Here is a 13,559-nt window from a genome sequence, read left to right on the forward strand (position 1 = left end):
CCTTACTGCTTTATTCGTGCCTGTTTTCAAAAGTTGACAAAAAATATTTCAGCTACAGGACAAAGAAGTGTGTTCAAGGCCTACCAGAAGGCAGCAAGTGGGAAAAAGCAATAAACATTATTCTTTGACACAATGGTCTCTCAGACACCCACCCGATCAGTTGAGGTTGTTATTGTTGAAGATTTTCCTGTGATGGATAAAGAGCTCTTTTCCAGTGAAGGTGAATAAGGCCTGCAGAGCACTGCCCAGGCGAGGTGCTGCTTTAGCTCAAAGCGTTCAAAGAAGCACAATAATACAGACAATGGGCTATATTTTAACAATCTAAGCGCACGGCGCAAGTGCATTTAGGGCGTGTCCAAATCCACTTTTGCTAGTTTAACGGCGGATAATCTGAGAGCAAAGTAAGGCGCATGGTTCAAATGGGTTGTTCTTAGTCTCTTAATTAATCATAGGTGTGTTTTGGGCGTAACATTAAATAAACCAATCAGAGTGTCATCTCCCATTCCCTTTAAAAGCCAGGTGTGCTTGCACCTTGGCGGATTGCTATTATAATGGTGGATTTGGCGGATAATTCTGATAAATATTATGACTAACCACTATGACATGTATTTTTTTTAAAATACCGCGCGTTGTGCACCCGCCTATGTAGGCGCATATTACTATCTTAATAATGCACTATTTAAACAACGTGGGCGCTGGACGAGAAAATGACAACTGCGTCGGTCTGAAACTAGTAAAGACACTTGCGTTGCGCTTGGCCTAATGAGTAATTTAGCAATGTTCCTCTTAGCACAGAAAATCCCTGAAGCAAGTGCTTTATTAGGTGTAGTGCCTGCTGTGGGCCGTGCAGCCAGTGATTACGCATGACAGTACCAAGGTCACACAGACAGAAGCAACGTTGAGGGCTTCTGCTAAAAGAGAAGCTTTCTGGAATTTTTTGCGTATTGCTAATCTGATTGCTGCCAAGCCAGTGTGACGATTAAAAGGTCCTGAAAAACTGAATCACAGTGAACATTTTTGTGCAATAAAATAGATTTCCACCCCTGTAGATATGTAGATTCTGGGTTTTGCTCGCTGGGATGTTGCTAGTGTGTACGCCCACATCAATCAGAAAAACACTGTCATCTCATATAAACATCAGTGCTGTAGTCCAGAGTGAGTCAAAGAAAAGAAAGGCAAGGCAAAAATCTCCTGACCACAAAAAAATAAGCCAAACATGCTTTAAATGGGGCTCACAGAAGGTATCTCCAGAGCTTGCTCTTTCTTTCGTGAAGTATCCCACAGCTCAGATTCAAATCTGACCATGCAACTGATGACTGACTGGGAATGGGTGAGTCAATGCATAAAAGTGTCAGCCAGGGAAAGAGAATTTCACGTTTTACAGAATTTCACAGTCAATGCACAGCTCGGCTTGTGAACCCAGCTTGGAGAGAAAAGCATTGGCTGTGTGCATGCATTTCAGACGACTTGTGTGCCATTCTCCACCCTAATGACTTGATGGAGATGTTGCAGTAATTAGACATGCATTCGAAATCAGGGAAATGAGGAACGTTTTGACAAAATCTGCATGCACCATACGTGAGATTTTCCCAGTGCCTTTTTTTTTTTTTTTACAATAATAATTTTACTCTCTTTGAACATTCACATAGAAACTTGAGCCTTCAAAAGAATACAGACCAATCTGGTGTGTGCTTATTATAAATGCCTGAGATCAGGAGGTTGTTTCTTTTCCATGAATCACTTGGTACATCTTGAAGACGAGGCTATGTCAACACAGAAAGCAAATTAGCTGAACACATTTTACATTAAACTAACTTAAGTGAAATATGTTCATGGGTAAATTAATTGTGTTAATAAATATTAAACACCATTTGAAACGCCTAAGGTCTCCCCAAAAGGACACAACATGTAGTTATGAACACCATCTAGTGTCCCTAATCTCCAAGTTACAAATCCTATCCATAGCCTCCCTGGTTACCAACCTCGTGTTTTCTCTTTAGATGGCATTCTGTAAGAATATAACAGAAAGCACGTTGTTTGTTATTGCCACTCAGAGGCAGCATAACTGCATTTATACAGACGGGGAAATCAAGCTTTTTTTTTTTTTTTGGTCACCTAGCATCCAATTCCCGCTAGAATACACTCCCAAAACAGCACTAACTTTTCAAGGACAGACAACTTTTTAAATGATGCATGATTTGATTTATTGTACATAAAGACGAAGCCTTATACCCGAAATTACCTTTTTTTTTTTACTGTATTTTACACAGCGCGCTCAAAAACAGTTTTTGTGTAAATATTTCCCGCAATGGTTATCATATTGTTCCGTTCCTTTGGGAAATGGTATACGACTGAATTCACACGTACAAAACTGAAATGGCTACGGTAGTCGCATTGTACAGAATTTGACATTTTGTAACATATATCAAACGTTACATTAACGGTGAATCTCCCCTCTATCGTTTGCTATAAATAAGAAATCCATATGCCTGAACCACAGCAAAGGTTCTGTGCAGTTAAATAACAAGTTGACCCATTTCTACAACAACACACTAATTGGGAGCGCCAATGCATAGGCCCATACGACTTCTCCACTTAACAAATTGATATTTGAGACCACTTTTGACCCTTTATATGTTGCAGTTCACGAAAGCATCTAAATACTTAGCTTTATCGCCAGGTTAATGCTTGCAGTCCTTGGACTACAGTCACCGGCATTATCCACACACTTTTGCTTGTAGCTGTGTTTCTTTTAAAGAGAGGGAAGAGTCATGTGATTTCCTACGAATGCTTATAAACGTGTGATTACCTGCAGCACAGCGCGCGCAACATCAGCAATCTGTCATGCATAACTAAAGGCCATTAGGCTAGTAGCACAATTCACATTTTCTGTAAATTCCAGCGTATTTGTTTCGTCTCTTAACAGGTTATTTTACAGACTATACAAATGGACGGAAGAGGTTGTCGTCTTAGCAGCGGTGGTGGAGGCGACAGCCAACGTAGTGGGATGATCAGACTGGAAGACCTGGAATCTTTTACGGAAGAGGAACTCCCGGCCGGCGATGGCGTTTTAGAGGAGGAAGCCATGGAAGAGGAAGAGCAGGATAGACTACTAAATTATTGGCAAGATATTGGAAGAGTACATCAAGTGAGCGTTCCCCAAGGTAAGACTACACAGGAGTCAGGTCGGTTTGAAGTGGCTGAATTTTGCGCACGTTGTATGATAAGACGTCCGACTTAAGAATAATGTCTATTTTACTATTATTACTACTACTGATTACTACCAAATTACAACATATGTATAAATCTGTTTAGTATTTCTATAATATTTTTGTACGAATGGGCATCTTTGGTGTTCTAATACAAAAAAGTGGCCCTTTTACCTCAATATTGTATTACTATATGATTTTTACAGACTTCATAATTTATATTTTAAATATTTTTTTATCAACTATATTGGTCATAGTTGCTGTTATTTACACTTACAATAAATAGCCTGTTTTAAATGAAAATTGATTGGGTCAGTCATTTTTTATTTATAATAAGCCATTACACATGAGAAATAGAAAGTAAAACAATGAAACATTTCAAATATCCATTTGTTTATTTATTAAATTGTTAATGTTATGTAAATAAATTTCAAAATAACAGTAAACTATTATTTAATTATAACATTGGCCACTGACAAACAATGCAACAAAGACATTTAACATTTTATTCATGAAGCAATTTTCAACAGTTGTTAGTGTATAGCTAAATTAAGAAACCATAGTATCTGCTGCTTCCTAGTTAGTGATACTACAATGGACAACAAATGCTATTTTCACTTAAGTATGGTCTTCATGGTTGTATCCACTAAAAAACCCACCTATAATACTTGCAGATTTATTTTGCATAAGATGCTGAGTGGAGGTCTTACCCCAAAGGGTGTAATTTTACATTTTCACAAATAATACAAATAAATATATCAGTATTTCCCAGCGACAAAATATGACATCAAATTACCTCACAAAGGTTCCAGTGGGGGGAAAAAATCACAAATACTGTCAAAGACATTCAATAAAGTGACATCACCATTCACAATATTCAGTTTCATTTGAATGCTTCAAATGTCCAGTGTTTTTGTAACCCTCCTCCATTTCCCATGACAACTCACAGGATATACTTCTAGCTTTAATCGAAATGGAAATGTATTTTATACTTTAGATTCCTGAATTCAGCACTGTGCATGTGGAGCAGCTGCTGACGCCAGCACTTTGCGGTCCAGTTAGTAGCAATAATGAGAATTATTAAAACAACTGCAACACACTTTCAGTGGCAATGCCCAAGCAACGGTACCCATTTTCTGATTTCTGTCAGAGACAGAATGCCATCCTTCAATGCAATGTGAGTGTGCAGTAGGGGAGCTACTGCAATTGTACTCCCCCTGTTGAAACAAGGCTATATTATGAGCAACAGCAGTGCTTCTGGTTTTCTTGCATGAATTCATAGATTTATATTGGTAATGTATGCAAGTGTTTGGTTGACGCAAGGTATCAATTGCAGCATTTCAGAAATAGGGTTGTATACGCTCACTCTAGGATGACACCCATTTAGCTCATTCATGCTTTCCCTTTAACAGGGATAATATTCCAAGGTAACCATGGCTGAATTATTTCAGTTTTTTTTCCTTCCCCATTCCCCTTAGACATGGCAGAACCGATCCAGCAGTTGACCACTAATACAGAGAGGGGACAGGACCGTGAGAATGTCCCCTTCACCCTCATCACTAGCAAGGAGAAGGTGAATGCCTCCCTGTCCCTATCTCATTTTTGCACACGCTCACTCTCTCCTTTTCTTTCCCACGCTTACAGACACGTCCTCAGAAAGGTGGGCCAGTCTAGCCCCCTCTCACACTCATAGAGGGCGACATAGCTCAGGAGGTAAGACCGATTGTCTGCAGCGAGGTTGCGTTGAAACCCCGCCTGGGCTTCAAGGTCCTGAGCAAGCACTACCAACGTCTGGCGATGAGAGATCATTGTAAGCGCTTGGATAAAACCGCTATTAATGCAGTCCATTACCATATCCCTAGTCCTAAGAGACACTCGTGCGGCTGAACAGTGGGTGCACATGTTTCTCCGCAGTGTGGGGGCGTGCTGTACGAGAAACGTCACTACGAGAAGGCCAAATGGGCGTGTGTCACGGTCCACCAGGATACATACGAGCAGAGCATCTGCCTTGGGTTCATGAAACTCATGAGATACATATGCCAGCAGAACTCCTCAGGTGAGTAATGTTGTTACTGGCAGTCTGTCTCCACCAGGGGGTGCTGGTTGCACAAAACTCTTTGTGTACCTGTGAGTAAAGGTGCCTGTGACCATCTAATAATTACTGCAGCACTCGTGTTTTGTGGCAGACTGTGGTCATGTGCGATAATGTGTACTTACACAGGGAGTGTAACTCCCCTCCTCAGGATCAGTTTTACTGAGGAGAGGACAACATACAGTTGTGCAAAGACTGTTACTCCAGATCCAGAATGGGGATATATAGACCATAAACACTCAAGAGCCACAATGATATACAGCCATTGAAAGGTATTATATTGTGCCCCTAATACATCAGCTCTATCTAACCTTTCTGACAAAGTTCAGCCACTACATTGACTCAAGTCAGGAATTTCCCATGCTTTTGAAATATATCAAATACTTTTTAAATGAGTTTTATGAGCGTATTCATGACTCAGTATACATTTGTAGGTCAGAATGCATGGCAAGTTGTTAACATAGGGGCAGCAGTGTAATGTAATGGTTAGGGACCTGGGCTTGTTGCAGGTTTGAACCAGGATTGCTTCAGAAAATATCCAGCTGTATAAACAGATTCTGTGTGAATAATGCAAAAGACTTGCAATTCAATCTGGAAAACAGCTTCTGTTAAATGACTGTAATGTAATGTAAAAATGTGTTCAAAATCAAAGCAATTTTATGTACTTTATTTATGTGCTTGCATATCAGATAGTAGCTTATTAAAGCTAATACTGGGAGGGAAAAATTAATTACATGAAAACAGTGATTGTACACTTATTTGAGCCATGGATAAATGTCCTAAATTGTTTTTTTATAAGATGATATGAAAATTTGTTGAATAATTAGCATAATCTTCACAGCAACAGAAACTGCCACATTTTATCCACAAATAATATATTGCAGATTTAGAGGTTCCATAGGTAATTTAGGAGTGTCAAAGTGCTTGGTTAACAACTCAGTTAATCCTGAAAAATAGTGAACCGCTAAGATGCTATGCTTAAATCTAAGTGTAATAATACCTTGTTTTCGCCAATCGGAACCCTTGGCATACTTATGACATAAAGTATGTGGACACCTGAACGTCACACCCATATGTACAGTACTTGTTGAACATCTCATTCCAAAACCATAGAGATTAATATGGAATTGGACCCCTGTGTTGCTTCTGTAACAGCCTCTACTCTTCTAGGAAGACATTCCAATAGATTTTGGAACATGGCTGTGGGGTTCGCTTCCATTCAGCCACAAGAGCATTAGTGAGGTTAGTCACTTATGTTGGGCATAAGAGCCAGCTCACAGTCAGCATTCCAGTTCATCCCAAAGGTATTTCAGGAGTAGAGGTCAGAGCTCTGTGCAGACCAGTCAAGTACTTCTGAACTAAACTAAGCAAACCATATTTTATAGACCATACTTTGTGCATAGGGGCATTGTCATGCTGAAATAGGAAAGGGCCTTCCCCAAACTGTTGCCACAAAATTGGAAGTCCACACTTCTCTAGAATGTAATTGTATGCTGTAGCATTAAGATTTCCCTTCACTGCAACTAAGGGGCCTAGCCCAAACCATGAAAAACTGTCATGGTTCTGTGTTCCTGTCCGTGTTTCCTTGTTGGGCCGCCAGATGGCGGCACATCTGTTTTGTGTCCTGCTTGTACCATGTTTAATTGTATTATTATGTACAATTATCCAATTATTGTTTGCTGCGTGTCTCGTTTTCCCTTCCCTCTCTGTGGCCTGATTGTTCATGGTGCCCTCCTGTGTCTCGTCAGTGTCTGTTCTATTTAAGTTTCCCTCTTCCTTGACTCAGGTGCTGGATCCTTGGTTATGTCTGGTTGTGTCTGTGCGTAAGCCTCTACTCGTACCTGCTCCATGTGTTCCTGCCCATGTTCTGGTTTCCTTGTGTTTTTGGATTTTCTGAATTTTTCTTTGTTCCTGTGTTGTTTTGAAGTTTTCCTCCGTTTGTTGAGAGTTGCCCTGCGAGGCTTTTTGTTCCCTTTTGTTCCCTTGTTTAAGTAAAGTCTTTTGTTCTTATCATTTGGAGTTTTGCATTTTTCCCCCTCTGCGTTTGGGTCCAAACCCCCCACGCATCCTGACAAAAAACAGCCCTAGACCATTATCCCTTCTCCACCAAACATTACAATATGCATTCCGCCAAACCCATATTCGTCCGTCAGATGTTTTCACTGCTCCAGAGTTTAATGGCGGCGTGCTTTACACCACTGCACCACTTTTATTACACCACTGCACCACGGCAATTCTAGCAAGGCCAGAAATTTGACGAACTGACTTGTTGGAAAGGCGGCATCCTATGACAGTGCCACATTGAAAGTCGCTGAGCTCTTCAGTACGACCCAGTCTACTGCCAATGTTTGTCAATGGAGATTGTATGGCTGTATGCTTGATTTTATGCTCCTGTTAGCAATGGGTGTGGCTGAAATAGCCAAAAGCACTAATTAGAAGGGGTGTCCACATACTTGTAAAAACAATAAAATGGGTATAAAGGGATGAAAGGGATAAAAAAAAAACCAACAGTGGCCGTTTCTTTGTGCATCCTTCATGTCAGTCGTGCTGCTTGGTCAGTCGTGCTGTTTGGTCAGTCGGGTTATTTAGTCAATCGTGCTGTTTGGTCAGTCGGGTTGCTCGGTCATCGTGTGCTGAAAACTTCCTCACGCCGCCTGCTGTCCACCCACAGGACACTACCTGGGGATGTCCATTCCCATAGTAACTGTGGTACGCATGGACGAGTCTCGCTCTGTCCTCTCCAGAGATGTGACAGTGGCCTACTACCTGCCATCGCAACACCAAGCCCAGCCACCCCTTCCGCTGGACCCTGACATCGCCACGCAAGAGTGGCCCGCAGCCTTCGTCTACAGCAGGTGGGTGGGCGGGGTCAAGGAGCGATTGATGCAAATGGACATTTTCCCCATCCAGAATTGTTGTGGGCCGACAACATTTGTTATCTGGTACTCTCTTGTTTCGCAGGCCTGAACCTGCACCCACAGCTGTCTACCTGAGGTTTTTATTTTATTTACTATGTTGGTGATTTAATTTTTTTTTTTTAGAATAAGCAAGAACATGTAGTACCCGTATGTTTTCGCAAGATGTTAAACATATTGTAGTTATGTCAGTGCTCAGTTGACTTGCCATGGAAAGCTCAAATTTGCAAAATTTGTACAGTAGTAACAGCTGTTTACACTTACAGTTAAGGATGAACCAGACACTGATATCCACAAAAACTTACACATAGTGTATCCAACTGAGAGTGCTGAGGTTGTCATCAGGGTCACAACTGATAATAGCATTCTTAATAATATACCCATAGACTCATACGAGTAGCTAATATGTTATATTGCAACCAAAAGTCACCAATAAATTCTGCTGCTCATCTCAGTTTTTGGTTTTCCCATCTCTGTGATGCCTGTTTCCCATCTCATGACTGTCTTTAAACACCCACATTTTTACCCGTCTACCTTTTCAGCAGTTTATTTTCTCCCCTCCCCGTCCCCTCTAAGGTCGTTCAGTGGGGTTACCAATGAGCACTCCATCGTGAATGAGCTGAACATGCTGGCTGAGGTTCTTGGGTTGCCCGAGGCCCGACTGTGCAACCCCTTCATTGTGGCAGGCTACACCAGCCCTGCCGCAGCCAACCGAAACAACGAAATCTGGTTCCTGGAGCGCGAGTGAATTACCCACCCCACCTCCTGGGTAAAATCCTGCCTCTCCTGCCCCATCCTGACTGGGACTTGCTGATTCCACCTCACCCCCTCCTTCAAATGGTTCATGTATATGGGAGATGGGAGAGGAAAAGGGAGATACTGTGGCTTTTACTTTTTTAACTGGTCTGCTGTGACTCTTAGTTTTCCTTTAATTACTGTTATTTTAGTTTTTATTCTTGGCCTGTACTACACAAGGCTATGTTGAGGAACGTTCACTGCAACCAATACCACTTTAGAGTGCAACACTTATGCCTGTTGTAATATTTCATCTATGTGTAATTAATTAGCCTTAATTTAACTTGGAAAATCTAATTGAGAGTAAAACCTCTTTTGTAAGTGAGACACGATCACTTACATTAGAGACACTTAATCCTGTTCCTGGAGATCTACCGTCCTGTAGGTCTTCACTCCAACCCGAGCAAAGCACACCTCATTCAGTTGTTAACAGGGAAACTATTTTCACATTGGCTATGGCATAGAAATACAGCAAGCTAGTTAGATTTTCTTTTAATGCACGTGCCCATGTGAATACATTAACGTGCTCAAGGACACATCACTTAGTTCAAATAACACAACTTTTTCTGGATCTTCGTTTTCTTTTATAAAGTAATAAAGCCTCAAAAATACACCAGATATTAAAAAAACCGTACATTAAAACTCTCTTTTATCGACCTATTATACTCCATAGTTTGTGTTTTAAAGCGATTAATTTCGGCGCGGTCGCAAAAAGAATGGGAATGAATGGGAACCGGAAAACCGGGAGGAACGGCACAGCCATTAATTCACTGACCTTTATGAAGTGTGGATCAGCTCGCAAGATGGAGACCAGCAAGATCTGCTGGGTTTCATTGTCATTCATTACTTAATTTTAATCTTAAAGAAGTTGATGAGACAGTCGCCTCGTTTCTTGGGTCTAAGTCAGTGCACTCCACAGAGATACACGCATACACTGAGAATATCAACTTGTGTTCGGGAGACAAACCTGATCCATATTCATGTCGCCTCACTTTAATAGCTCAAAAACAGTGAGTCTGACAATTATGTGTAGCATATACTCCTTTTGGCTCTTTCCCAGCGGATTTACAGGAGAAAAACACATATTTATGTACAGCAAACAGTTGCCAGTTGGGTAGCTTTAGTACAATATTAATGTGCATACAAAGAAAAATAAATTGAGGCAATTTGGAGATAAGCCACGTATTTCCTGGAGAAGCTGATTTCATATTAAATAAGCTTTTTTCAAAACACTATTCCAAACAATACCTATATGTTGTGTCCATGTTTATAAGTGCATACTTCTGTCTTACACTACAGTGAAGAATAAACGGGACTGTTGAAAATGAGTGCATATGTGCATGATAATGTATGATTTCAAAGTATGTATATTCATATTTGCAATGTTGTATTTGTTAAATACTATACATGTATGTAAAAAAAAACAGCTTTTCTTTAATGTTAGTAAATTGCAGTGTTTATAGCACATGCTTTTGTTCCAAGGTGTGAATGTACTTTTAGGATGCAACAGGCTTTTACCTTCTCCATTTTTCACAGCTGGAAATTAAGTGGAATAGTTGAGCAGTTGACAGTGATGGGGATTTAAATGGGTTAATTAAAATGTGTTTGAAAACATAATCTAAATGCATTTTAGTCTTGAGCTAAGAATATGATTCTGCTCGGACAAATGTTCTAAGATTGAGGGATTGCATGGCTGAAAAGACCATACTACATACCCTTTCTCAGAATATCAGTATTGCATACAAAATGTATTACAATTATTGTTGTTGTTGTTAAGTATGCTATTTAATATCATTTAACATGCCTGATCGGGTCTTTAACTCCTACAATTTAATGGATGCACAACAGCCACAAAATGTCAAACACTGAAGTTCGGGAGATAGCCCGTCTGCTGGTTTCCTTGTGTGCAATACAGTGAGCTCCATAATGTTTGGGACAAAGCCATATCTTTCTTGATTGACTCTGTACTCCATAATTTTAGATTTGTAATCAAACAATTCATGTGGTTAAATTGCAGATTCTCAGGTTTTATTAAAGGGGAATTTAATACATTTTCACCACATAGAAATAACAAAACTTTTTATACATCCCCCCCACCCCTTTCCAGGGCGCCATAATGTTTGGCACAAATGGCTGCACGGGTGTTTTAATTAGTCAAGTGTGTTCAACATCATTAAGAGCACTGGTGAGGTCAGTGATCGCAAAGGGCCTGGTAGGACTAGGCAGATTTCTCCAGTTGATGACCAGAGAATTCTCACCATAATGAATAAACAATCCCCAATCACCTGTCTTGATCATTCTGCTGCTATCAGCAGTTATATCATCAATGAAGACAGTGAGCCAGTACCTGTGGCAGCCATACATGCCCAAATCACCCCTACCACTATGTTTCACAGATGAGTGGGGGATGCTTTGGATCTTGGGCAGTTCCTTTCGGTATCCGCACTTTGCTCTTGGCATCACTCAGATACAAGTAAATCTTGGTCTCGTCTGTCCCCAAGACCTTTTCCCAGAACTTTGCAGGTTGTTAGGTACTTAGCAAACTGTAACCTGGCCATCCTGTTTTTGCAGCTAAGTAGTGTTTTGCATCTTGCAGCATAGCCTCTGGAGTACTGTCTGTGAAGTCTTCTGCAGACAGTAATCACTGACACATCCACACCTGCCTCCTTAAGAGTGTTTCTTAACCATCAGATCACCTTTCTTTATTATGGTGAGAATTCCTTAGTCAGAGACTGTGGAGTTATTCCTTAGCCTACCTGGCCCTTTGTGATTGCTGAGTTTACCTGTGCTTTCTTTCTTCTTAATGATGCTCCGAACGGTCTATTGGCCTATTCTGACTGTTTCTTTTTCTTCATATTTGTCAGCAATAGCTACCTTGACTTTCATTGGCACAACTTTGGTTCTTATGCTGACAATTGCCAATAACACTATCCAAAAGCAAACAAAAGCCTAGAATCAAGAGTCGATACTGAAAGCACAAAAGAAGGATTTAAACACACCTGACTGATCAGAAACACCTGTGAAGCCATTTGTCTTAAACATTATGGCACCCTGAAAATGGGGTGGCTATGTGTAAAAAGTGCTGTTATTTCTACATGCTGAAACCAAAATGTATTAAAATATATTTTAATAAAAGCTGAGAGTGCACTTTAACTATATTTTCATTGTTTGATTGCAAATATGAAATTGTGGAGTACAGAGCCAAATCAAGGAAACGTCTTTATCCCAAACATTATAGAGCTCACTGTATATATATTTTCTTCATTTGTGTTTTACAAGTACAATGTCTTTAAAAATAAACAGAGAAGGTACGGTATACATGTGTTGTGTCATCCCTCCTTATGACTGAAGTAGGTAGCTATGCCAGCCAAACCATCTCGCCAATGTGCCCCTTTGATTTGATAAACTCATTCATTTTCTTTCATTTTTATTTTGGTCATTTATATTCTGTATGAGACCTGGGTCAAACACAAAAATGTATTTGTATTTGAAAATGTAGTTAAATACATATTTGAAATATTTTCAAATACATTAACACATGAAATACTTTGTATAAGATTTATTTAAATTATTTTCAAGGAAAACCAAATACTTTTCCAAATAGCATTTACAAGATACATTCCTTTAAATACTTTCCTGGGAAACCAAATACTTTAGTATTTAGAGCCTTTTAAAAATACATTAAAATACAAAATAAAATATTTAGAAATATTTCTGTAATAGACAACAGAAATGACTGAGCCAGCAACAATGTAGGCCTCATACTGAAGGGGGTTTCTCAGAGTTCTTTGTACAATCTTTGTGAGTGGCCCTCGATGTGATGACAGCAAGCTATAATACAGAAGGCACTCCAGGGGAACTACTGGGTGCTAGGGGTTGAATTTGGATTATGGGCAAGGGTAGCCTACGGTGGCAATTTTAAACAACCCATGTGCTGCCTCTAACAGACAGTAGCCTAAATGCCTGTATGTGTCTTTGCATGGGGGGATGGCAAACTCAGACTTCTTGATAAGCTACTTGCCAGTTTATTTTTACCCATGCAATCTTTTTTAGTGGCCTTTTACTGTATTTCCTCTTTTTTTTGTTGCCAGAGTGTTCAACAACCATATGTACAGTTCCAGCTTTTACATTTTTTGAAGGTTAGACACTGATAAAATAAAATTCCAATTGAATGGAAATCGGTACAATTGGACTAGGACCGTCAGCAGTCACTTGACATGTTCTCATCAAAATACTGTCCCCTAATTAGACCAAATGCTCTACTTTCAGAGCTGATAGGTTCTCGCATATCCAGTTCTTTTGAAGTCTTTTAAAAGCTTGGTGCAATTGCACATGTTGCACCACTGGCCTTATATTGTGAAAGTATTTTCAAAGACACATTTGAAAGTAATTGCAAATACATGCAAATGCTCCTTAAATGTATATTCAAATACATTTGTAATTTACTACTGTAAATGCTGAATTTCAAAAAATTTCTAAATAAGTATTTAAAAGTAATTAAAATATTTTAAATATGTATTTGACCCAGGTCTGCTGCCTACTATTCAC

General features: G+C 39.8%; 1 protein-coding gene across 1 annotated transcript; it reads left to right on the forward strand.

The window, feature by feature from the left end:
- Positions 1-2,802: 2,802 nt before the first annotated feature.
- LOC135257025 (heme-binding protein 2-like) lies at positions 2,803-12,327 on the forward strand. The gene is made up of 5 exons (XM_064339396.1): positions 2,803-3,164; positions 4,688-4,782; positions 5,124-5,265; positions 7,973-8,156; positions 8,793-12,327. The coding sequence occupies exons 1-5, from the start codon at positions 2,948-2,950 to the stop codon at positions 8,962-8,964; spliced, it is 810 nt and encodes a 269-aa protein (XP_064195466.1). The 5' UTR covers positions 2,803-2,947; the 3' UTR covers positions 8,965-12,327.
- Positions 12,328-13,559: the final 1,232 nt, after the last annotated feature.

Source organism: Anguilla rostrata, chromosome 6 (assembly GCF_018555375.3).
Source record: "Anguilla rostrata isolate EN2019 chromosome 6, ASM1855537v3, whole genome shotgun sequence".
Taxonomy (NCBI): domain Eukaryota; kingdom Metazoa; phylum Chordata; class Actinopteri; order Anguilliformes; family Anguillidae; genus Anguilla; species Anguilla rostrata.

Bases quoted from the DNA above. Each gene is read 5' to 3' on its own strand.
- LOC135257025 (XM_064339396.1), top strand. From the start codon at position 2,948: ATGGACGGAAGAGGTTGTCGTCTTAGCAGCGGTGGTGGAGGCGACAGC. The intron at 3,165-4,687 runs GTAAGACTACAC...CATTCCCCTTAG, and splicing joins TCAAGTGAGCGTTCCCCAAG to ACATGGCAGAACCGATCCAG. The intron at 4,783-5,123 runs GTGAATGCCTCC...GTTTCTCCGCAG, and splicing joins TCATCACTAGCAAGGAGAAG to TGTGGGGGCGTGCTGTACGA.